At 39.8% G+C, this 26,855-nt stretch overlaps 1 protein-coding gene across 1 annotated transcript in view; it reads right to left on the bottom strand.

Moving 5' to 3' along the window:
* abca12 (ATP-binding cassette, sub-family A (ABC1), member 12) overlaps positions 1–26,855 on the bottom strand; it is a 74,468-nt gene that overhangs the window by 26,034 nt on the left and 21,579 nt on the right. Inside the window, exons 18-46 of the mRNA XM_062431302.1 lie at positions 24,069–26,711; positions 22,956–23,068; positions 22,665–22,732; positions 22,089–22,237; positions 21,784–21,914; positions 21,271–21,413; positions 19,679–19,840; positions 19,216–19,433; positions 17,310–18,248; positions 17,035–17,141; positions 15,702–15,802; positions 14,531–14,730; positions 14,056–14,132; positions 13,330–13,457; positions 11,723–11,893; positions 9,569–9,733; positions 9,215–9,407; positions 8,541–8,680; positions 7,818–7,937; positions 7,561–7,651; positions 7,022–7,201; positions 6,103–6,430; positions 5,079–5,193; positions 4,366–4,695; positions 3,550–3,619; positions 3,312–3,446; positions 1,745–1,906; positions 1,329–1,512; positions 482–700 (exon numbers count right to left, since the gene is read on the bottom strand). Coding sequence (XP_062287286.1) covers positions 482–700; positions 1,329–1,512; positions 1,745–1,906; positions 3,312–3,446; positions 3,550–3,619; positions 4,366–4,695; positions 5,079–5,193; positions 6,103–6,430; positions 7,022–7,201; positions 7,561–7,651; positions 7,818–7,937; positions 8,541–8,680; positions 9,215–9,407; positions 9,569–9,733; positions 11,723–11,893; positions 13,330–13,457; positions 14,056–14,132; positions 14,531–14,730; positions 15,702–15,802; positions 17,035–17,141; positions 17,310–18,248; positions 19,216–19,433; positions 19,679–19,840; positions 21,271–21,413; positions 21,784–21,914; positions 22,089–22,237; positions 22,665–22,732; positions 22,956–23,068; positions 24,069–26,711 — 7,782 coding nt within the window. The remainder of the gene's footprint in view (positions 1–481; positions 701–1,328; positions 1,513–1,744; positions 1,907–3,311; positions 3,447–3,549; positions 3,620–4,365; positions 4,696–5,078; positions 5,194–6,102; positions 6,431–7,021; positions 7,202–7,560; positions 7,652–7,817; positions 7,938–8,540; positions 8,681–9,214; positions 9,408–9,568; positions 9,734–11,722; positions 11,894–13,329; positions 13,458–14,055; positions 14,133–14,530; positions 14,731–15,701; positions 15,803–17,034; positions 17,142–17,309; positions 18,249–19,215; positions 19,434–19,678; positions 19,841–21,270; positions 21,414–21,783; positions 21,915–22,088; positions 22,238–22,664; positions 22,733–22,955; positions 23,069–24,068; positions 26,712–26,855) is intronic.

Genomic DNA, 26,855 nt, shown 5'->3' with positions numbered 1-26,855 from the left:
TCCTAAAAGTTATCATAGAACAATAGCGCAGTAGCATTCTGACTGAACTTGGTGGTCTTAAAAGTATCTGATGTAATTCACACCTCTTGAGATTAATGGGGGAGGAATATATCAAGGATAACAGGTCTAAAAATTATTTTGACCTAACCACAGATTAAAATCCTTGAACCAAAGCCCATAAATTACAGCAATTACAGCAAGTCATTTTTAATTGCCCCTGTGTAACCACTGGTGGAACTGGTGTTGAGTACTGGATACTGTTTACTGTTAAACTCTCATAACCCCTACCCAAATTTCTTTTTTATTGGAGGAACATGCCATCTAAGCTAAGGATACTGTCTCATTATGCTCTAAAAAAACAAGGTTGGAAAATATACCAAATGGCACCACTACATCATGCAGAACCCTTGACATCATCTTCAAGGTAGGGTGCATTATAACACTGAGCTTGATCTCTGCACTGGACTATTTAGTCACTTACGTTCTGACTTGCTCGTGCAGTTCCCTGTGTGACCAGTGCGGGGCCTTGATCTGACCATAAAGCAGCAGGTGCTCCTTGGTTGTCATGTGGTCAAAGAGGACATCGTATTGCATGCAAACACCCAGCTCCTTCCGAATGTCGTCCATGTTTGTCAGCATGTCTCTGCCGTACACTTCAATAGTGCCGGACGATGGGGCGAATAGGCCAGTCAGGAGAGACCTAGACAAAGAGCAAAATCATTTATCAGGTAAATGATAGATACGTGGGGTGATACATAAGATGTCACCAGATAATAATTTATTTTATGTTTGGAAATAGGAAAAGAGGGATAAAATATTATTAAAATATAATGAAATATTTTAATCACTATTGCTCAGGAATATGGCCAAACAATGTTGAAAATGACCATTGTTTCTATCCCATTTGCTTTTTCCTCCAGCACATTCCTCTTCAATGACTACTTGTGGTCCAAGGAATATTATAGAACATGAAATCCCTTCTTGGTTTTGGTTGTTTTTCAACATTGTTAAATATTATTCTGCTGCTGCACTCATTATATGTTGCTCTGGATAAGGGTATCAGGGAACTGAGTCACATTTAAAATGTAAATGTGAGTGCTCCAGTTGATGAAGACCCGTCAGGCTAATCTCTAACATGGTGCATTTGCTGTGCCAGATTTGGACAATACAATCTCCATGTCAGCAGTGGATCATTGAGATGATTAAAGGGAGACACAAATCAAATTTAAAACACACAGCATACAGTACGTGAATGGTCAAAATGCATTTGTATCCATCCTGGAACATGCTGATGCAGTGAAAAAGGAGAGACTTTGTGCTAAACATACATGGTGGTAGTCTTGCCGGCTCCATTGTGACCAAGCAGTGCAGTGACCTGGCCCTCATAGAAAGAAACATTAAGGTTTTGAATGGCTATATGGTCGCCATAGATCTTGGTGAGACCGTGGAGGGCGACGCCTTCTCGGAGCTCTGAGAAATCCTCTCCTGCCTGGCCGGAAAGAGTGTTCTTGCCTGAGAGAAACATGGAAAAAAAGGCAACCAGTAAATCAAACTAACAGGCTACTGGAATTAAATGTAGGGAGAGGGAGAAATATAAATGTAGTTAGGTGCTGGGGTTAGAAAAGGAATGACAGATCATGAAAGGAAAGATATGTTCTTGCACTGAAACAGAACACCAGAAGAGAAGCATTGCTTATTGTTATCTGCTGATGGGTAGTACAGTGTTGTTGTTGTTTTTCTGTACCTTTTTCCTTGTCATCAGAGAGGACAGGCTGGTTTTTATGCATGATGTTGGTGAATAGGCGTCCTTTGCCTCCTTTGCTCTGTGACTTAAAGCAGCAGCACAGGTCAGCCCAAAAGGAGGTTGTGAAGGGGAAGTACCAGGGTGCTGCAATGCCATATTGCCCTGATGGACAAAAAAAACCCAAAAATCTCGTGACACCATTTAGAGACAAGTTTACCAAGCAATTCATGAATGGCTATATTTTCTTCATCTAGGGGTAACATAGTGTACACTGACTGCTGGCATTACGGGTACTGCACTATGGTTACTGTAGTAACTAAAACAAACATTTCAACAATGCCAATCTTTTATGCTAATGATAATATTTCCATTAAAGGATAAGGTCATATTTAAGTCTATCTTAATGTACACTCGCATGCCCATATGTGCATTGAAAGGGTTGCCGTTGTTGCTCCTCTTGTCCATACTGGCTGAAAAAAGATTCAAATTCCAGGCAATTTCAAAGTGAGTGATGGGGAACAAAATTCAGTCTGTTTTGTGCAAATATTCTGAATAGATATGGACTTTATTTGTCTAAGTCTGCTAAAGCCTTGAAGCAGAACTCAACTGATTTTACACATCAAAGTACATACTGTACTTTGAAGTACTACTGAATGCAAAAAAAAAAAAAAAAAGTTGCATAAAGCCTTTTGTAGCTCCGGAGCTGTAAATTGCCTCAAGTAATGTTACTTGAGTCAATGTCGGTTGGGGCTGAATACTAAAAGTAGAAAAATGAAAAAAAAGAAAGAAAAAGTGTGCTGCATTAGCTGCTACTAGCAGATCACACCTGAATCTGTACTGCCAAGTAAATCAATTGCATTGTGGGTAATGTAGTTATGTGTTATAATTAGCATTGGCTGAACTTTAGGATGCATTTTTGCACAAAAAAAGGACTTTGGAGTTTGTCTTTCACTGCTTAACTGAAATTGATTTAAGAATGGATCTCTTTGTGGTTAGTATGGACAGAATAAACAATTACGAGGTCTGTTCAAAGAACAATAAGTACATTGTTAGACTAACAAAAGCACAATCTATTTGACAAAGTAGAAGTAATACTGACAAACCCTGTCAGATGTCCTAAAATTGTCACAGAACAAATACTAGCTTGATGAATGAGGGCTATTGTGCTGTTAACACATTTATTTGTACAGCAGATTTGGGCAAACCAGAAAACACATTTTGCCCCTACATGTACTAAGGACAGCCGCTAACCTGTAGCCAATAAATCTTAAATCAACAGACCATCAGGACTAATTGGATGGATATCAAGACAAGCAAATCTGTGTTCACCTTGACTAAGTGACGATCGTTTTATCTGCTCAAAGCGCAGAATAATGGTGTGCGTGATCTGATTTGGCCATTAGAGCTTTAGGACAACTTTACCCAACAAATGGACCAATCCAAGTAATAGAAGTGGCTTTATATGTGTTGATATGTAATCTTTATCAGGACTTTGGGCACCAAAACTATATCAATGTTGTTTAGGTCAATATCAAAGTCTTTTTTGATATTCAGTGTTCCAGTTTACCTGGGAAGACCATACGGATGTAACCCCCGATGATGAAGTAGAGGATGGAGTCAATGAGCATCAGCCAGCACAGCCAACCGAACGAGGCCGTGTCTCCAGCTATGGGCGACCTGTATGAGTTGCTCCACTGAATTCCTGAAGAAGTCAACAGAGGAAATGTTTTATGTCACCTCCCATTTACTCAACTGGGTTACATGTCAAAGAGATCTTGTTTGATGCTAGTCAGACACTCTTGTACCTTCTCCTTGGGCCTCGTAGCGAGAGACATATTGACTGGCGTAACTGAAACAGGTCGGGGAGAATATACTCTGTGGGAAAATCAGAATCAAATTAGACAAATAAAAAAATAACAAAAAATAAACAATAACCTCTTTTTTCCAACATGCCTTTCTGTAATTTCTGTAACTTGACAAATCTGGAAGGAAGTAATATACTTCAAAAGGCTTTCCTGATATGATGTGAATTGTTTTGATCAAGGTAAGGCTATAGATGAAGTTGGATGATGTTATGTTAAATAAAAACATGAAATGTCTGACCTCAAATTAATGATCATTAGACTGCAAGCACAAAAAATGGTTGTAATTTCAGAAAAATATAACATCTATAATTTATGTCGGCATAAGAAGGTAGGAGCACACAAACAGAAATATTTTAAAATTTGTGTCTATTTCCCCTCTGCTACCTCCCGAGTTATTTGTCAAATATATATGTCAAAATGAAAAATAATAATACAACCTCACAGAAAACAAAGGCAAAAGCCACTGTTTATTCAGACATTTTCATATAGGAACTGGAATCTTTTAAGACTGTACTAATATATTTTGAATCATAATGCCAAAGTAAAAGTTGTTCTCTAAGATGAATAGACTAAATAACATTTTGAAATAAAATGGCACATTATATCTCCTACATTGTACCTAACCTCATTCAGCTTCAAGCATCTTCTTGAGCAAATTACATTATTTGCTGTTTTGAGTTATTACACATATCACAATATACGAAAACTAGTTTAATATACATGACTGATGATAACAGAGGTTTAGAGGTGTCTCACCAGGCCACTCTTCTGGGCGAAGGTGAGCTTGGTCTCCAGGGCCATGACCACAATGAAGGGGAAAAAGAAGAGGATGTAAAGGAGGCTGCCACTGAGACCAGCAATGTAGGTCTTGTCAAAGAAGGAGCTGACCAGGTAACTGAAGGCCAGGATGCTCAAACTGTAGTCACAGAGGTACAAGAAAAGGAGGAAGCCATCGCTGTTGGAGAGGATGCCGCCGTACTTCAGCACCAGTGTGATGATGAAGACGGTGAACACCAGGAAAGCAGTGCACTCCAGGAACCAGGCAAAGAAGTGGCTGACCGGGCTGACTCCCATCATCTTCATGTACTGTTGAACGAGACAGAATGAAAGAACATGAAGAAAAAAAAACACTGAAATGGCAATTAAAAACAAAGGCAGTCTCTACACTTTAATGCCACTGTTGTTGAAACGTTTAAAGCAGCAAAGATTTGAAAGTGAAAATAACAAACCCTGGACATAATAAGGAAGGAAAGTGATTTTAACATTTGTGGTTGTGTTCAAAAGTCAGTCAACTGTTCAGAAGTAATTTTGCATTTGTCAGTCAGCCATGAACGCAACCTAAAACAAAATTTGTGTCTCTATTTTTAGAAAGACAAACAATCTAAACAAAAACAATGGGCACTATCCAGAATTCTGAGTTTAATGCAAAAGTACATGTATATTTATATGCATATATAAATAAACATTACCTCATGCAGCCTCAGCTCTCTCTCGTGAACCAGTTTCTTCACAAAATCAGCCACAAACAGAACCCAGGCGATCATCAGCATGAGTGGAAAGACAAAAGAGATGGCCTCCAGGTACCTGGGGAATCCAGAGATGCCAACAGTCAATCAAATGTTTAGAAAACCTAACATCCAATCACTGTCAACAACAGCAGATGAACAGGCCAATCATTTAGTCACTGGCCTGACAAGGACACAGAGATGCGGAGTGGAGGAGCAATATTCAAGAGGGAGATTTTTGACAGCCATGCTCTGATCCTTGTATTATTTACGCAAAACAAATGGTGCTCTATATATTTTTGAACCCTAATAATATCTAGACCCTGATACACAGGAATTTAGTGTGTGCTCATACTACACAACCATATTTCACAGCTATCATGTCAGGAAACGTGTTGCTGAGCAATAAATCAGAACGACGGAGAGGCGAGGATCACCATATCTCTTAGTTGGTCTGAAGGCAGCCAGCTAGAGACAGTGGCCCGCTGGTGCTACTGAGATGAGATATCAGCACTGTCTTAAGAAGCACTCCAGGGAAAGCACAAACATAGGCATTATGTCCAAGCATGATTTATTCGAAACAATGTAGTGTATTGATGCACAAGTTAATGCCAAACCCATGTTAAATTGAAAATACACTACAGGCATGAGAGGTGTTTTTTATAGATGGTTATTAGAGGCCTGAAAGCTGTTTGAGTGGTTGAGTGTGTATGTGCATGGACTTCAAACTTGAATGCACAATAATAGTGAATATTCATGGCCATGGTGCTGAGCCAATTATCATGAGAAAGGCTCCTGTGAGTGACTACTTACTGACATTCCCAAGTGGCAAATGAATAATGAGAGAGCATGCATTATGCCACATCAATGCCTGTATGTCCCCTCAGAGACACTGTGTATCCTTTCACATTTCTGTGCATGCATCCATATGTGAGCATGGTCATATTGCATGTGTGTGCGCATCCTTGTGTACACAGAGGGCACTCACTCATCTCGTTGATGGCATGGATATGGGAAGGGCTGAAGCTGGACGGCTGGGTCTGTGACTTTCTGTCCAGTCTGGAGCTCAATGATAGCCCGATCAATGTTTTCCTGCAGGTACACAAAGCCCCGGTTGTAGCGCAGCGTCCGCCTGGCAGAGATGTGTGTCTCCTTCACAAAGTAGGGGTCACGGACCCGGTCAGTGCGCATGACATTGTCCATATGCATGCGGATAGTGTAGCTGATTTTGGGAGGCAGGGAGGACGTGGAGGAGGAGGACCTTGCCTGACGCTTCCTGGATGAGTTGTTATCTTTGGGAAGCTTGAATACAACACCTTAAAGAAAGATTGCACAATCTCAATGCAAAAAGTTTGAATTGAAATATGACATTCAAACACCAGCCTAACTCTTTGTAAGTTCCATGCCCTAGATAAACTGCTGCCCAGAATCTGAACTCCCAAAAGTGTCCTCACCTCAACTCATTATGAAAAGACAAGACACCTTTAGAGGAGACGCCGTAGATTAAATAATGTAAATGAGTATATGTTTGATAGGGTGCTTAATAAACCTTTGAAGCTGCCAGCCTCTGATATGAGCTAGTTTTACACATAACCACACAACCGTGGTGTTATTTTACTCACAAATCACAAACACAAACACAATCCAGCAGTCATTTTAGACACAGTAGGCAGGCAGTGTTTTCTTTTATCTGGCTGGCTGAGTTTTGTATTGTCATCTATTGGGCTTTTCCCTATTATAAAGGGGAAGTTTAATCAATATCATAATGTAGAATTAGCATCTACACAAGCAGATATGAAACTACAGTAAGTCTTCGATGCATGTAGCCCTGTCCAGTGGACATGGCAGACTGAAGGAATATAGTCTTTTACCATAAAGCTGGTCAATTACAGCCAATATTCACTCACTTGCATAGAGATTACGGTTCTTGGCGAGGTCCTGAGCCACAGTGTCGAGCTCTTCAGCACTGTCATAGCCACGATAGCGGTCAAATTTGACACAGGAGGAGAGGTTCACCATCAGGGTGGACAAGGTGGTGATCTGATTCAGCACATGTCTGTTCTTCCCCAGCATCACTGTCATGTTAGCTTTGGCAAACAAAAGAAATAAATTTACTGGCAGTGCAAATACAAAGCTAAGAGCAGTTTTAGATTGGTCTGACTGCCAAATTAAAGTGATGATATTTGTGGTGTGTGCGCCATGTCAAGCAGCATGGAGCAGACACACACTGCTTGAACATGTGTTACATGTTAACTAAGATGAAAATATGGTCTGACAATACAAGGTAATCCATTGTTGAAATGAGCATAATGCTTCCTGTAAACCTGAGACGCAGTCCCATTTTTGATAGCGTGGATATTTTACAGGCAATATGTGAGGGAGGAATATAAAAGGTAAGCCTGGTATCTTCAGCTTACAAAAGTAAGACCTTCAAATGCTCACTCACAGAAGTTGGTGAGCGTCTCCTTCATACTGTCGACATTGATGTCTGTCTGCATCTCAATGAAATTCTTCACAAAAGCATTGCCGAGGGAATTCTGAGAGGAAGAGAGAGAGCGGTAGAGATGGTGCACAACAATCAAGACTCAGCCGCTGCAACTTGTCGAAGACCAGACCACTGCAAAGTTTATCTGCAGATTTTCAGACGACAACGAGACAGCTAAAATAATCAGATATACAGAAAACATTTCTGAATTTTCATACCTGCAGCATTGGCAAAGTGTGGCTCAGTATTTCGGCAGACTTTATGATGTAGTTGGAGGATTCAATCCATTTCTTGGAGTACATCCTCAGATTTGCAAACTCCTGCAATGTGCTATTGGCCTGTGCAAGGAAAGGACAAGGACAAGAGAATGTGAAATGAAATGGCTGTGTATCAGCAAGATTTTATTACCTGCAGTGTTTGTGAGTGTGGCTGTTTGAGTCTGTGAAGGTGGCGGTATACTAAAAATGTCAAACTTGCTGAAAATAGAAACACAGCAGAAGGTGGTAGTGTGTACTAGTATGTTCATGCCCCCTGCAACTTTCTTTTTCTTGTTCATCACATGCCAGTTGGGGCTGCATAAAGACATAAAAAGTAAATGTAACCTAGAAAAGCTAGAAATAGAAATAACAAAATTTGTAAAAAAGAAACAACACTATTCAAGTGATTTACTCAACAAAGGTGACCCTGTGTTTTTAAGGACAGGGCTTAGAAAAATGAAAGTGAAATAAAAAGCTCTATCGCAAAAATGTCCACAGACTGTCAGAATAAATCCTTGAACCAGGCCGACCAGCAAACCTTTGTAATACAGACAGTCACCAAAATGTTACTTTGGTCATTAAAGTTATAAGACCTAAAATTGGTTGTATATAAAATACACTGCAGTTTTAAGAGTGTGGGTGGGTGGAGAAGAGGGGGTAACATATTGTGAATTTACAGTCTACCTTCTGCATTATATCCCTGGTGATGGGTGTGTCAGGAGTGTAGAGGATTTCCCCCATCAGCATTGGTTTGAGGAAGGCCCAGGCGATGGCTCCTCCTGTGGTGTTGACCATGTCCAGGTACATGTTCATACAAAAAGGAGCTTCAAATGGACGAAAAGAGAAGATCCATTAGACACACAGTATTCACAAAGACACAGTGTTATATTAGTCCAAAATAAGAATGCAACGCTTCGATTTTTGTTAACATGTTTACACATTTTGAGGATTATTTTTGAGCTTAGAGAATGAGACCAATGTAATATGATATGTTTGTTAACAAATGTCATGGAAACCAAAACCAACAATGTGTTATTTCCATTCATTCTTTCTGAAGACTATAATCATCAGCTGCAATCATTTGTGCTCTTGTGAGTATTTACATCAGCAGGACAGGGTATATACTGACTTAAAAAAAACTTCATCATAATGAAGTAACACTGACTTTAATAGTTTCTGGATAACAATCAAGAAAGATTAGTTTATTGTTGGGTTAACTGATTATTTACCCTTGCTTTTTGACACTGCATTAGGAAATCCTATAAAGACACTGACCAAATACATATGTGCAAAAAATGATGCAATGATGATAAAATTCAGATTGTAAAAGCCCAAAATCTGTCCTCCTCCCAACTTACAGGCATCTCTAGGAATCTTGAACCTATCGATCATCTCCTCCCTCTGGGGGTTGTCATGCAAGGAATGGTTTTCCGATTTGATGGGAAATTTGGAGATTCCAAACAAAGCCATGATACCGTTACTGCACAGTGCTCGAGAGAGGGTGACAAATGTAGCTTTGCTTGAGATGTGGGCCCTCTGTCCTCTTGTCATCTGGGTAAATACAGATATCAAATTTAGTGTTGCAGCCAAGGATAATCACAATAACATTTTTGAGAACTGATGCATTTGCAATCCTTATTTTTAGCTAGGTTTATTGGTCACACAAACACACACTCATGAATAAGGACTGTACAGTAGTAAGGAATACACACTTGTTTAAATTCGTTGTTGGCTACCAGGTTGAGGTCTTTGATGGAGACCATGTAGCTTTGCAGTTGCTGAACGGCAGGAAGCATCTTGTCCATCATGTTGGTTAAAATGTTAGCCATCTCAAGCATGACACCCACCAGGCTCTGCATGTCTTCAGTCAATACTATCTGAAATAAAGAGCGCAATAGTCACACCTGTTTCTATAGTATGATTCTTCTCTAGTCTATAAACATTTTATGTTTCCCATGACCAGATTTCTTAGTCCTGCAAAAAAAATGTGTTAGATAGGTTGTGTGTGTGGTGGAAGACAGAAACCAGGAACTTTCTCTTTCAAATGAAAAATTAATTTGAATGTAAGTGATTAAATGGCCAAGGCCATTCCCCAGAATGAAAAGTGCTCTCTTAAGAATATCTCAAGTTTCATTCCATCTGAAAGTCAAATTCTTCTCATTTTTATTGCAACAGTTGTCACTTTTCTCTCTGTCATTTTCCTGCATTCTTTCCCCTCTGTCTAAATTTGACTTGGTTGTATCTGTCACGGCGACAAGATAAAAGCAAAGTAAGTAATATTAGCTGACACTTCAGGCACCCACAAATGTATTTTAGAAAACGACTTTAGGGGCTATTATTTATATCCAATCTTTGTTGGTAAAATCATATTCCAGTTTTAATTTTAACAGTGACTGAATTAATGTTAAGGGTCAATAATATATGTTCACACTACTTTCCTATACAATTCAAGCAGCCAAAGATGTCTTTTTAACACAGTGGTGCTGTCACTGAGATCTATAACCATATCATCCTCAGTTATCCATGACCTGAAACTACATACTAACTTTTTTTATATATATATCAGTACAAGGTAGTTAGAGAGTAAAAAGCTCTGTGAACCTGTGACCATGGTAAATTAGAATTTATGTAAAACCCGGTTTTAAATTTGTAGCCATCACCTATTCCTCTCCCATGCAACCCAAGAAGGTGGTTAAAGTATAGAGTGTGTAATCACAAAGGTTTTGTTAAAAAAATAGGAATTGAGTGAAGGGGCTACATATGATAAGATGAACCAATTAGCAATCAGTGGTTTATTTACACATTCAGCAGACACTGAGCAATATTAGCATTCATTTGGAGTCCTGTTTTAGGCCACCTGGAGAATGCAAGTCTAATATTCACTCTGCTTGTAGCTCTTGTTTGGCTTTCACCAACTCCTGAAGGAAATATCGGCATGTTTATCTGTCAAATGCTGCATTACGAACACCAGTTAGTGGCAAAATTTGTGTGCCTCTTGTTTGGTGCAGCATGCAATAAGTTTATCAGTGTTTATACTCTGAAAAGTGGCTGCAGTGCAGTGAGTGAAATCGCAGGCTGTTAAACAAACACAATGAGCTGAAAATCTCCGATGATGACTCTCTGTGGGTTCAATACTATGAGCTACACCTTTGACATTACGTGTAGTCAATTTATCCATTGTTAACAAAAGATATTAATTTAAACCGCTTTAAACGCATCTAGAAACTAATCAATCAGGAATGAGGCATGTTTCAGATTTAGTTTCAGTGCTGCTTGATTTGAAACGAAAGGCAAAAAATAATAATATTTACAAATAAAATTTTAAAAGTGGCTTGACAATAAGTGAAATTACAGTTTTATGGTAAATATTGCACTTGAAAGAGAAAAGAGTATCTACTATAGGTAACCAGATTGCTTTACACCTTGTTAAGTCTCATGTCCAAATATGAATTTGAATTATTCAGGTGGGCAGTGTTTTTTGTCTGTTTGTTTTTTGCTTGTTTTGGGGTTTTTGTAGATCAAATGAAAAAAAAAATGTTATAAAAAGAAATATTAAAAATGTGTTAGCTTTGTCCAGTGAACAAATATTGTATTGTACAAGAGCATTTATCCCTGGGTTACATGTTCCTCAAACAAGAGCACTGTCACATCAAACATGCTTTGTAACTGCCCAACATAAATTAATTGTTTCTGTCTTTCCTTTCTTTTCTGTCCATTCAGCCATTGCAGAAGAATGTGCAACCACCAAATTCATACATTGTCTGGTCTTATTGAAACATTTCTGGGAAAAAAGAAAACCATGAACAGTAAAGGAAAGTGAGCCATGTTTTTTTTCTCTCTTGACAAAAGACTCTACTGAGTCTTACTCTGTAGATGAGTTTTTCCAGGTTCAGATGATGAGCCACCAGCAGTGACCAGGTGTACCACTCCTGGACAGACATGGAGCAGAAGGTCTTGAAGATGATCGCATCTGTCTGTGTCATGTTCACAGCTGCTGTGGACTCGCAGTGACGCAGGTTGACTAACCATGAAAGGATCTGTTAAAAAAGCATTAAGAGAGTTATGGAAACACAAACATATATAAACATGATCTCAACCCTTTAATTTTATTCACATCATTGATACCAGATTCCCACTTTGTTCACCTGAGGCTTCATGAGATAAACAGCTGTCCAAATCTTTGTGCTAGTGTGGGATTTTGTACCCAGGTGAGTGTAATTTTTCTTTCATTTAGAAAACAACATGTAATATGTTAGAGACAGATCAGTCTTGCTGCTTTAAAATCTTGGCAAGAATTGTGAGCAGTCAAACACGTACACTGAGATTATAGGAATTTGTGATGATAAAACAGAAACAGGAAAAATGTCACTTCAGTTTAACTGTTCTTGAAGCTAGCGATCACAGACATGTGTTTGCTCCAATTCAAGGGATATACATGAGTCACATGCAGAAGCTACAACCACATCTAGTTTTGTTACTTTAATCATCTGTACTGCGTGAAGTCAATCACAGCTGGCAATCACAGGGAAGTAATCATCAGCTGACAAATAAGTGATTTTCTCTGCACCATAATATGTGATGTACCAGCAAAGACTGAGAACAAAGTGTTTTATTCCACAAAATCATGTATGCAGTGATGAAATTAAGAACCATGCACAGTGTCCACTGTGTGATTTTAATTGGATGTGCAATTCAGTATCCATTGTAAGGACAACTTCTTAATTTTCTTGAGCTTAATTGATATTGTATTAAACAAAGCAAGCTGGCTTTACAAAATGTAGCTTTTGTGCTATTAGCAGCAAGGTTATCCTCTGCACGTGACACTAGCCTTAATCAAAGTATGTAGGCCTAATGAAAAATAATACAATTATGCAAGTGAATGTAAAATTCTTGTTGATATAGGGAACTACTGAAGTTACGGATATGAGGGTGTAGAGGTAACCTAAAGAAATGGCTGTAATCTGAGCATTACAATGGGTCTTCAATTAACCGAAGCAATAATTTAAGGATAACTTCACATTTTTTCAAATCTGTTTTAAAGCAATAGTCAGGTGCCCATATAAACATTGAAACAGGTTTTGTTTTCTTTAATCATTCCTCCTGTTCATAATGACCATTAGAAAGTCCCTTCATAATGTACTTAATGTGTAAGGGATGGGGGACAAAATCCACAATTCTCATTTTGTTCAAAAATGTATTAGAACGTTTATTTGAAGCTAATATGAAGATTCAGCCATCCAAATTAGTCAAATCAAGTCAATATCTGACTGATTTGGAAGACCGAATCATCATATTATCTTCAAATATATTTTTAAATAAATTTGAACACAAAACGAGGGCTGTTTTGCCCTCCACCTCTTACATTGAAAGCGCACTATGAAGGGATTTTCTAATGGTCAGTATGTACAAGAGGAATGACTACAGCAAGTGTCAGTGTTCACATGGATTCATGGTGAGGATGTTCCTGACTCACCTGTAAATTGCCGTTTGGTAGTGTAGACGCCATCAGCAGTGTAAGAGCAGTTGGATCAAAATCCATGTGCTTTTGAATGTCCAGAACAAAGGCTGTTTTATTCCTCAGCAACTCACCGAATGTCACCACTCCTGGTAAATAAAGTGATATACAGTGAGGGCTAAAAACAGAACCAGTATATTCTTTGGTGGATGCTATATAAAAACTGACTGTAACATGTTGTACTTGTTCATTGAAGTCTTCAAATGGGTGTCTTGAAAATTATTTCTTACTGTAGTACTGTATTCCATGTTTTCCGCTATTAAATGGATGCAGTAGCTGCCTTGTTTGTGTTTACATGTAGCCTTTTTGCCAAAATCTGTATTATCTTATAGTAAATAATGAAGCAGCAAGCAAAGTGGTGGCCTTAGATACAGGTGAGCAACAAGTGAGCTGAACTCAGCAGTCTGTTGTTATGGAAACAAGGTTTGTGATCTGCTTTTAAAACATTACCCTTCTAAAAATAAAAAAAATCCATGTCACCACAGCCTTAAATCAGAGGGTTGGATGGTTTCATACTTAATATTAGATAAAAATAAACTACAATCACTGCATCTTATACAAAAAGACAAAAATCAGCAACAAGTATCTGTTGGGTTTTTACTATAAATGAATGCACTATTGGTGTAGGAATGGATTATGTGATATTGAGAAATAAAGAAACTGTAAAGATATAGAATGCCTCACCTGGAGACGTGATGTTGAGGTTGAGAGAGCTCAGGCTGCTGGTGTTAAAGCCCAAACCTCGACTTAAGACAGAAGTCCTGTAATCACACACACAAACAGAAACATGGACACAAACAGATAAATACACTACAAATATTTTTGTAGAGGAGACTTTATTTCGGTAAAATAAACTGCTGCCAGGTCTCCTGCAGGCTAAATGGATAAAAACCCAGTCAAACACTAGAAAACTTATACTGGCCCCAAACCTCATCAAGAGAAAAATATCTGATTTTGTGGACTTCAATAGCCTCATATCCTGTGAGGTGAGTGTTGCCTCATACATGCTGTGATACTATTTAGCTAATTATACCAAAGGGATAAGTGGGATAAAGATCTATTCTAGACAAAATTGAGCACAGCTTAGCTTAAGTGCTGCTCACTGATATGAAAACCCTCACAAGAAAAACATCTGAGAAAGATGAAAATAACAGTGTACCAGGTTGCATGGACATCATAGGTGCTGGGGTCTCCGATGACGGTCTGGAAGATGGCATCAGACATAGCAGTTGTGTTCATCATCAGACTCTCAAGCAGGAGCTGCAGGCTGGGTAGGAAAGTTTGACACAGTTGACCAGGCTCTATGGATAAGCTCCACATCAGCACACGCACAGTCTCTGTTTTCTCCAAGGCGCACACCTACAATTCAGTCAAAAAGTCAAACCATAATGAGGTTCTGGCCAAGTCTCATAATCAAAAACCTGCAACAGAGATTGGTTGGTTGACATAAATTGCAACCCACTGTGGTGTCGGAATATTTTACTTTGGGATTCATTTTAGGACTCTGAGATTCTCCAATACAAGTAAAATAATTTGATCAAACTGTTCTTTTTTCAGATTTTTTTTACTATCTGTGTTTTAGAGCTGACAGCATTGGCATTGTGTTGTAAACAGTCGGCAGTACAACAAGAAGCAATTGTTAGGGAGTTTTCCATATTTGGGGTCAAACATGGACCTTGACGTTACAGTAAAGGCTGCACTATCATCCTTGCAGAAAGACATACTGTCTCTCTCCTTGAGGTGGCGATGGCAGCTGTCTGTGGTGTTTTAAAGAATAGGGAAGTCACTTTGATAACAGTGGCGCAGCACTGCTGTGGCACCCAAGGTCAGAGGATATGACTATCTGACTCCTTAACCCCAAAGATGAGTAACTGTGTTTCCTAGTTTGTAGAATAACAAACCAATAGGCTCATTCCATTACTGTAGATGCTTTGAGTATGACCATTTATGGGTATACAGTATTTGTGGTACTATCTCTGAAGGCTTAAAGACTATCCACGGATCAGTTTCCTCAGAATCGTGGTGGCATCATGTATCAGACGGTGTATTGATAATACTTTTATTCTCCTTGGCCAAGCTTCAATAAACACTATCAGCGTAAGACATCCTGGACTCCTGTACACTTTTCTCTACTGCTGAGGAACCATTTACAAACAAATTCTCCATAACAGCAATTTTAAATTTTAAATTCAAAATGATTCGATTTCTAAGTATCTCTAATTATAACTGTGCTCATTAAATCACGTTAATCATTCAGAGTTCTGAAGTACCATTTTTAACCATTTTTAGAAATTATAAATGTGTGACAATGGCAGGTTTGCTGCAGAGACCTGGGATGTCAGGTGGCCAAGTTGCTTTGTGAGACTTGTCAGGTTGGTCTGGAAGAGCTTAGCAGCTGTCTCAATGGTCTGCTGCATGAGGATCAGGCTCTCTGTGAAGGGAGGGGAAGGGAGAGAGCAAAGGGGAGAAAAAATGAGGGTAAGAAAGAGGTTATTAGAGTTAGACAGAAAGATGGGATGGAAAGGGAAAAGAGTGCAATAAGGTCTGTAAGGTGACAGAATAACATGACATCCCACTGGGCTTCATTACGACTCGCACCATTACGAGGCAGCGTCGTCAGCCAGCGAGCAGCAAATGATGTGCTTAAAGTGAAGGCCTGTGCAGGACTGATGGGACCAGAAGGGTCAGCAGTACTGGATGCTGTCATGCATTAAAATACATTTGACAAGTTCTAAGAAATGCACCTCCTCAGGCAGCAAGATGTGATAACAGAATATGTAATTAGGCCAAAATTTGACAATGGTGATGTTTAATTTCAGGGTGCCCAACACCTAGAGGCCTTTGAAACAGCAAGAGTTCACTCTGTGCGTGTGTTTATGTGTGTGAAGAATATGAGTGGGGTTGCAGAGAAGTGAAGCTGCTACTGCTGCTTACAAAGTGATTCTATGCACTAAAAACATTATCACACAAGCACAGATGCCAATTAAAAGGAGGTCATAGATGTCCACTTGTGTGAGTGCGAGGGGAGACGTTTAGTGAGGGCAGACATGATAAGTGATTGAATTCTACTTTGCTAATGAGATTTAAAAAGGTGCTGAGTGGCTTTCTGCTGGAGAAGGGCCATATGGCCCTGGGCTCTTTGGGAGCTCAAGCTAAGCTGGTGTGAAGTCTTATTCCTCATATCTCCAAAATGAATTATGCCTCACTATAATCACGTATACAATAACAACAGCATTAACAAAACGGTTTACAGTCTTCCCATGGTCTCGCAATAGTTATGAGGGTCAGAGAAAAAAGGTGGCACTATTCCAAGCTGTGTGATGACATGGGCTGACAGACTGTGTTTATAAAGTGCATACATACTGTCACAGCAGGTATGTAAACACAAGCTGCAGCATCAGTCGGCGCACTACAGTGCAGCAACAATTAGCCTAAGCGTGAGAGGAAATTCACTGAGGAGTCAGTGGGTAAAGTTAATTTGGAGAAACTGAGGATAAAGCATCGATTTGGGGATTCTCCACTTAAAGGCAGAATGAGAAGGATTTGTTGGTTGCCTTTAACTAATGAGTGCACATTTCTCATTATAAAGCTGTCCTGAGTCCAAGAACCCTCTCATGGTCCAAACAGAGCAAGAGAGACAATAGATTTGAATCATAAAGTTACCTTGAGGTTCACTGGCAAGCGCTCTGGTGATATTTTTAAGTACCATGGAGAATGGAAAGCCATCAGGAAGCATACCAACAGCATTATTCAAGTGATCCATTGATGACCTGAGGAAGATGAAACAAGGATTCTTTATGAAATGGGGGCCACAAAGGCAGCATAATGGTAAAAAAACAAATTAAGATTTAAAACATTTAGACCTCAAACAAGATCATGCCAGATTACACAACTAGAATTCCTTAAGCCATATGAGGGCCACTGCAAATAACACTTACATCTGAAACAGGCCAGGAAGGGTGAGGTAGGAGAGCACCCCGAGAGCAGCATCAATGGTCTCTTCCCGAGATGTATTCAAGCCCCACGGCATGTCTCTTGTAGCACCCTTCATCACAATACTCAGATCAGGATTGGCAAAGAACACATGGGCTGTGTCTATAATTTCCTCTGTGGCAGGAGGGACAGAGATGGCTTTGAACATTGCTGGGTAGTCAATGTAGAACAGGTCTATGAAATCATCCACGGGGTCTCTTATGGGCATCATTGGGGCCTCACGTCTGTGTCGGATCTTCGCCATGTGGTAACTGCTTGTCATTGCCGACTGAGACATACTCAAATGGTGGTCCATGGGGGGCAGAAGACCACCAGTGCTTACCAGTTGCCTCAGCATTGCAATTATGTTTCCAGCTAGGTCTTCGTACAACCCCATGGGTTTTGGCATGTCCGTACTCGTCTGGGTCAGGATGGACCTGATGATTTCATATATTTTGGGCAGAGCCTGAGTCAGCAGATCCAGTCCAGACGCTTTAGTGGAGGCCAACCATGCAGACATCTCGGCCACCTTCTCCACAATCAGTCTTGTGTCGTTAGACGCAAGAAATTGTTCCAAGGCTTGGTAAATCATAGGCACGTCCCCGAATACCTTCATGTTGATCATCAGTTTAACAGCTTCCCTCATCATGTCCACAACCGATGTCTCATTGAGCCCAGAAAAATCTCCCCACATCATGGAGAAGATGTTATCCGAGGTGATGTTTGCAGAGGATAGGATGATCATTGCTGCCTCTGTGAAGAGATCCTGGGATGAGCTGCCGTTTTGAATGAGGTGGTAGTTTTTTAGGATGTGGCTCAGTGCTTTCTCTACAGCCTCAATGTATGGATGGAGGAAGGGGGCTGCCTTTAGCAGCTCATCTGAGAGCAACTTGATGGAAGACAAACTGTATAGGGGAGAAAGTTGATGAAAATCAGGTTAAAATCATTCTTCAGATATAAAAACAACAACAACAAAAAAAATACCAGGAAGATTGCAAGAAGAATTATGAGACCCAACGCAATTTTATGGACAATGGACTATAGAGATTTTTTATAGGCCGAGAAAATCTTTACAGACTTCTTTTATGCGATGAAAAACATTTTTTATGCATTTCCTCGATACAGTGAGAAAATCAAATTTCTCAGTTTTGGCCAGAATAGTTATATTTCATCAGCATCTTGCTTTAGACTTATTCACATAGTTTTTCCATCTCATCCTTGATAATAGACTGCAGCGCATTTCCACTATGATCAATGATCTATAACTCATGTAGTCAGATCTGATTGATTCCCCGTGATATGCAGAATGTGATCCTTATCACCATGCCAGGCTCATTATTGCAGCTGGTGTATAAAAGGAAATCAATTTTAAGAGGACGAGCAAGCTGAATCATAGTTAAGCTGCTATCTGTGCATGGTCTGCCTGTGTTTTCAGGTAGACATGCAAAACATTAATCAAGTGATCACTCCAATTCATTGTGTAATTACATATGAATGAAAATGGCCTGATTGCTGCATTGTGGATAATGTGGTAACAACAAATGGAGCATTGAGTTCATGTATAGGTGAGTCTCTATCTGTAAATGTACAGAAAAAATACTGTTAAAATGATCAGACTGTCATGCTCAGTGTTCTTTGTCATGTGGCTGTACTGCATTTTGACATGATTGCACTGTTTTCATATCCTGTGGCTGCACTGTGGTCTGGTCTGTGTGGTCTACTGAGGTTCCTAGTGATCATAAAATCAAGGACTAAAGTCTATTGCAATGGATTTCTCCTTATGCGACTGCAACAGTGATATTAATTTTCTTCATTAGTCATAACCACCCATGTTAGTGATAACATAATCTGACTGTAGCTGTAAATGGTCACCTGTTTTGCAGCTGCATGTCTTGAAACTGCTTGTACCAGTAAAGCTGAGCCTCAGGGCTGAGAGGCTGGCCTGCCAGTCCACTGAACTGGTTGCAGAAAGCCATGATGAGCTGCTCGGTCACAAGTGTGCGGTTGATGTTGACTTGGTAGAATGACTTTACAGACTTGACAATCTTGGCAGCTGTGGTGCTTGCAGTCACTGGTCCAACATTCGTGTGCTGTGCAGACACCATACAGTAGAGATGGACTGTTAGCATTGGGGCAGTTTTCTCTGTGTGTCAACACTGCCACCCAGTGGTGATGCTATTAATTGCACATGATAATTTATGTTTAAAAAAAAAAAAACTTTTTTTATTTTTTATTTTATTTTAAGTCAGGTCTTGGGAACACATTCAGAATGGCACACCCTACAGTCACTTTTGTTTTTTACAACCTCCTATTTAATCTGATCTTATCTACTCACACTCATGTTCATGTAGACAGTCTGGGATGCAGTGTAAGCGTCTAGAACAGGCTGCAGACTGATGTTGCACCACATAGCCATGGTGTTGTTGTTTAAACCTGCTGCCTCTCTTAGTGGCTCCCATGCTTTGAGAACTTCACTGCACTCCAATGTGCCATTAGCCTAAAGGGACGAGTGTCAACGGCAAACGCATTGTCTTTCACATGCATTGTTCAGAGAGAACCAGTTCAGTTAGTAAGACACATATGAAAATAGAACAAAGTTTCTGGGAAACAAAAGACAGAGGCACAGGGGAAATATCAGATCTCTGTTCGTGCGGTTTACAGAGAAGAAATGAAAAGGACAGAAGTCTCACACAGGTATCATCACTTCTCATAGAACATGTCCAAAGTACACACCCACACATACTGTACTATGCGCACAGACAATGGGTAAACTCTACAGTTTATGCCATGTCAGAAATCTCTGAAAGTCTGTTTCAAGATTACCCCTAAGGTATACACAAGGGTAATACTCATATACTATACAGTATACTTTCAGACCCACTGATGCTGATTTTGTATTTAAATATCATTACATGAAAAAAAATACTGAGGCAGAACATTAAAGTTAAATAAATACCATGAGAGTAATATTGAACAGACGACTGAAGTAAATTAAATGAGCCTTAATAGTAAATTAAAGGGATAATTAAATACTTTGGGAAATACGCCTATTTGCTTTCTTGCCCAACTATGAAAAGATCGATACCACTCATGTTCACCCTTCATTTGCACAGATCAAACAAAAGAGATTTTATGTGTTACTAAGTGAGCTTTAGAGGTGCTGGCAAGCATATTTTAATACCCTTGGAAAGAGGCAGGCTAGCTGATTCCAGCCTGTTTGAAACAATGTTTAATCAAAGCAATGAAGCAATATTTAGTCGGGGTGGACAAAAAACCTTTAAATATATTGTTGTCTTATTTATTTACCCATGTTTTCACGCCAGCCTACAGACTGATACTAATTTATCTGGGAAAAATCCAAATTTGGTAAATATAGGCTCTAGTTTGGATAAGCATATATATTTCTTTTATAGTGTATTGTAAATAAGGTAACTTTCTATTAGTGTCACCAAGCAACAGCACTGACAACACCAACAAAGTAAGAAATCCCAGCCACCATGACAGCTAAGACTGCGTGGCCGACTGATATGACATAAAACTGTTATGCAGTCAAGTCAAAACCACGTTATGTATAAGAATGAGAATGTTGCCTTTCAAGGGGTAATTATGCAAATGCCTCTGTATGGCAGGTGAATCAGACAGATTCTAAAACCAACAAAGAATGACCCACCCCAAACATGCTCTTACGTCAGCCAAGAATTTGACTTAATTGACAAATTAGGTGTGACAGCAGGATAAGAGACAAGTATTGTTAACTGCAATAATGCATAAAGATTTCCAAAATGGTACAGCAACTTATTTTTCCACCTGTCTCTCTAACACACATGCAAACACACCCAAAAAAATAACAAAACACACCAGCAAATGATAAAGGCAGTGATATGGTGTGTACGAATGCTATCATAGGGAGAACTATGGTAGTCTAACCTGCTGGACCGCCTGCAACGTGCGTTCAATCGCGTGCTGCATTTTTTCCGAGACCTCAAACATGAGAAAATGACTGCTATTCACAGACTGTGCGATATCTTTCATCAGGGTCATCACAGGCATTTGAAGGCTTAGTATCAACGCTGTAAGACAGAAAAAGAATGGAAAGGTATGAGCAATATGAATGGCTTTAAAACATGACGCATACAAGTTTTGAAAAAAAATCTAATGGTAATTACTGAAATACATGAGGTATAGATAAGAACATAGTGAAGAAATGGTGCAAGAGACAGACAGGTGTTTCATGTATTATGGTGTGAAATGTGCACTTTAACTAACATAATTATGAACTAACAAACATAACTAAACCTATAAATCTTCAGGTGTCATGTGTGTTTGATATTTTACATTGACTGAACAAAATAGACCATTTTTCCTCAGTCAATGAGTCTTGTTCCTTCTTACTAATGACAAACATAGGACAACAGCCTTGCTATTTAGTAGCATTCTCACCGTTCTCTGCTTGTATGTTGTTCACCATACTTCCTATGATTTTTTCAATTAGTGGGACAACAGATGTGGCATTGTCCCATAGCTCTGTTCCTTCAAGGGTTGACAGTATGGACTTCAGCATCTTTTCAAGCCTGTGAGAAAACAAAGATTTTTTTCTGAAGGGCAATCATAGAAGCAACTGAACAGCAGGCTTTATTATGGAATAAACCTCATTATCATCTCACACAGACATACAAAGTAAGCAGTTCAAGATTAAGGTGTTGTCTAACCATCCATTTTCCATCAAAGGTAGCAATTCAACTTACTTGTCCCAGGTGCCTTGGTCTGCCTTTCCAGTCATCACCTGTTCCAGGACAGGAACAATATGAGAGAAGCCCTCCAGTGATGGAGCTGTTGTATGTGAGCCTGGGCCTCCCATAAAAAGTGGCCAAAGCTTGCCCAGGAGTTTGCTCATCTGACCAGAAAAAAGGATGAATAAGGAAAAGAATAGTTGTGTTTTTCCACATACATATGTTTAATGTGACTCAAGGCAAAGCCCCAATTACGGGGACAGGGTTTCATGTACTCTTTGATCTATGAAATATGATAGGAACACTGCATACAGTACATACAACTTTGATAAACAGTCTGTCATGATAAATGATATTGCATTTCTATACCCGTGTGAACAAATTGTTTTCATGTGTAGATAGTAACTGGGTGTTGGTCAGCAGTTCAAGAAACAACAGAGATGACAGAGATATTTTATCAGCATTTCATTTTTTGTAGTCACCTGTTCAACAGGCCTTCTAAATGTTTAATTGTCCACAAAATGAAACTACACTACACTTAATTAAAAATAGATAAAACAAAACAAACAAAACAAAGAACTTAAGCCTTACCTGGCCAATAATCGCTGGTAAATTTTCTACTGATGCATTCTGAAAACTTGCCCAGAGACTCATGTTGCCTGAAATCACAAGAATTTCAATGTCAAACATACAAACACAATCCTCCTTGTAAAACTTATTCTTATAACAGAAACATTGTGTGACTTTGATCTGTAGATCTTTAGGCTGTCTGGCATCAACGCTGGAATAATGAAGTGCACAGTGCAACCTCCACTCCATCAGAGTCAATCAGGATTCAACATGTTGTCCACCTATAGTGACATTGAGAGGCTAGTGACTTGCCTTGGCCAGACTCCAAGATGAAGTGAGTGATGTTAATGAGGGCAGAAACATAGTTCTGGGCTGTGCTGTTGGGTGGCAGGAGGCTTTGGACTGTCTTCATCTGATTCACAATCCTTAAGAGACAAAGCACATCAATATTTCACATTTGTGTCTCATCAAAAGGTCATCATGTCTCATCACATTGTATCAAAGGATTGTAGCGGGTGCAGCTGCATGCACTTCATCTCTTGGTTTGGTATAAGTTATCCATCCAAGCCAGTGGTTCCTAATATTGGTCCCTGGAATACAGAAGCCTGCTGGTTTTTGTAATACTTACTTATCAAAATGCAAGATGAATGCACTTAATTTCCATTAAAGGAATGGTTCAACATTCAGGGAAATATGTTTATTGTCTTTCCTGCCGAGAGTTAGATGAGTTTGAGTTAGATGACAAGATTGAATTTATTCATATATGTCCCATAAATATGAAACTAGAGCCAGGAGATGGTTTGCTTGGTGGAAGTAGGGGGGAAAGATAGCACGGCTCAGTCCAGAGGCAAACTTTTAATTTTTTTTAGATTGCCTACCAGCACCTTTAAAGCTAATTAACATGGTATATCCCATTTGTTTAATCCATACAAAAACCAAAGTGTAAAATAAAAGTTAAGGTTTTACTGGGGCTTAGGTGCTGTACTATTTCATGGCCAGCATGTTGTCACTGTAAGGTTGCCAAGCAACCAGCAGGGACTAATCAAACTTCCCAAAATGTCAAACTATTTCTTTAATTAGCAGGACAGTACAACCAAAGGCAACTTAAATACTAAAGAGTGCAATTTGAATTGTGTGATGCCAAAGAAAAAATACTAGTCTAAAATGTATTGTTTAATCAATTATATTTCTCTGTACATACACATTTATAATTACTCATTGAATTACTTATTTTGTCTTATGAAGGCAGTTCAGAAACTAACACAGCAAGCCAACCCCCTGATAGACTTTTATTCTGGAGCACTACATTCATCATCATTTATCATTTCGAGTCTTCCATAATATTGCTAAAATATTTTTACCATTTGCTGATTATAAAAATTATAGCAATTTTGCCATTTGTTCAAATGAAAAAGTGTCACTCACATCTGATTCCAGCTGTCTTGTCCACTGGCCGTGGAGATGGTCTCAAAATAAGCAGTCACGACTTTAATTCCAGAAAGCAGATATTCAGCGAACATCTCTGGCACTGTCTGTTGAACGACACTCTCAGCTCTCTTTAGGATGAGGAGGGAGATGTTAACTGATGAGGCAAAGCTCAAGTCTGGTTGGAGGATAAGTTTTAGTGAATCTCGCACTATTTCCTGGATGTTTTGCTGTGCAGAAAGTGGCAGGGGGCCTGTGGATGCAGTCAGGACCTGCATAGCATATTGGAGTGCTTCCGAGATAGCAGCTAAGAAGTGGTCACTCTGTAAGCCTCCTGGTTGCTCTGCCACCATCAGGGCGTTGCTGAGGGACTGGGTGATGTTGCCAATGATAGAGAGGTAGGTCAGTTGATCATCACTGAGAAAATGAACCATCGTCTTCAGCAGGTGGTGGATGTCTGTTACAGAGGTGGAGATGTTCATGGAGGAGTTTCCCCATTGGAGCATACTAGTGAGGACTGATGTGACATTGGGTTGTTTCATCCACTCCTGTATGAGGTTGAGGTATAGCTTAATTTGAAACTCAGCGGCATGCACAAGGGTTGTGTTGATTATCGGCTCTGAACCAACGCTTTGGGCGTAGTCATTCTGAACTAGAAGGTTTGACTTTATGTTTTCAAGTACACCCCGGAGAATCTCAACTGTTGTTTGTCCAATTTTAATCACCCCTGCACCATCTATTGGGTACTGGAGGTTGCTAATAAGATTAGCAACCTGGTCCTCAACAAACAAATTCAAATCTGCCTGTGCCAGCTGTAATGTCACTTGCATTTGAGTGAGAGAGAAAAAGGGATTGAAGAGATCTGAGAATGAACTTTTGCTTGTAACATTCTCCAGCTTTTTTAAGTACCATTCTACAATCTCCAAGTATGCCTTCTGAATATACAAGGGGTTCGCTGTCAAGGAGCCATTGTTGATGATGCCAAAAGTGCGGTTCAAAGTTTCAGAGCTGGTGGCTACTTTTAACAGGCCTTCCATCACTTTGATTTCATTCATGATCTCTGGAGTGTTCAGGTGGGTTAGCTCGAGGTTTGTCTTGATATTGGCTAGGGTGATGTTCAGGACATGTATGAGAGCCATTGGATTGGAGCTAAAGTCAACTTGGATGACATCACTGATAGCTCTGTTGACAATCAACGGGATGAAAGAGAGGATGGCTGTCTCATTTTGGAGAGCGGGTATGTGTGTCAGGAAACCACTGACGCCATTTATCAGTTCCATAACACACTGGGCTGTCACCGTTTGATTGTGCTGTGGTTCAAAACACTGGCGAGCATTGGCAATCTCCATTATATCCACCATGAGGTCGTTTATGTTGGCAGCACCAGCTATGGCAGCAATGTGATTCAGCTCTTCAAGGGTTAGGTTTGACTGTCTCAGAGCATTCTGGATTTGAGACACAGTAATATTTGGTGTTGCCATGACATGTCTGATGAAATGAAGGGTCTGTTTGAATGTTTCCACACTGGAAGTATCCCTTGGAGACAGGAGGAGTGAGAAGAACATTGATGCAATTTCGTTTCGTTCCTGTCCCCACGGAACAGAGTTGGTTGAAGCTATTTTGATGGTGACACTACCATTGGCTGAGAGCATCATGTCTAATATCTGATCAATGAATGTGAAAATTTCTGAGATCCCGGTCAAACAGTCCTGGCCTGTTGCACATGAGGTCATCTGATCCTGCAGAGTTTTGAAGTCGTGAAGAAAGACAGCAGCTTCCTGCTGGACTTCAGGTGGGAGGAATGCTACAAATTTCTGTATAACAAGGTTCTGGGCAGCATCCGGACCAGCCTGAGTGAGGTTCTGTAGGCCTTCAGGGGTGAGGAGGTTGAGAAAGTCTTTGGACAGCAGGTGGAGGTCAGTGACTTGAGCAGTGCTCACCTGCCCATTCGGTAATAAATGATGTTCTATTTTTCGCAGTCTGTACAGAGACACCACAAATTCTTGAAGCTGGCGTATGTACCCAATGATGATGTTCGTTGGGTCACCATTTGGAGAATCCATCACTGTCTTCAGTAGCTCCATAGCACTAAGGATGGCCTCTACAATGCCTGCTGAGGTTTGGTTGGTGAAAGGTTGGATGGCTTCTCTGAAACGGGCCACATCATCAGGATGGAAGTAGTCAGAATACGTGAGCAGAGTGTGACCCATGATGTGGGGAACAGACAAGGTGAGGTTACCCTCCAAGGAGAGGAACTGCATTATTAACCGCTCCAATTCAGGCATTGTTGGGTCAGTCTCATTGAAAGTAAAAATGTGCTGGTTAAGCCTGCCAAGCTTTGAGGCAACATCAAGAACTTTGGCAGCATCTATGGGGCTGTTGCTGAAGAGAAGAGGCTGCATTGGTGTCAGACCTGTGGACTGTAACAGACTGCCAATGAGGGAAGGCATGACATCAGCAATGTTTTGGTCAGAAAGGGTGGAGATATTCTGGACAAATCCATCCAGGTTTTTCATCAGGTTAATCATGTATGCAGAGAGCGCATCACCACCTTTGATTTCTTTTTTCAAATATGATGCTGTCAAATATCTGTAAGTGTCACCATAGACATACTGCAAAAGATTCACTGTTCCTCTGAGACAACTACAGAAAAAAGAGAAGAGTGGATGAGACCGAGTCAGAATTGTATATACATTACTTTAAATTTGTTTTAAAAAGTGAAAATAAACCTTCTTTTAGTTGTTGTAACCTTTCTGTTAGCGCTATACTCAATTCCTCACTTGTACA

Source organism: Scomber scombrus, chromosome 13, assembly GCF_963691925.1.
Source record: "Scomber scombrus chromosome 13, fScoSco1.1, whole genome shotgun sequence".
Taxonomy (NCBI): Eukaryota; Metazoa; Chordata; class Actinopteri; order Scombriformes; family Scombridae; genus Scomber; species Scomber scombrus.
This window is presented reverse-complemented; position numbering and strand designations above follow the sequence as displayed.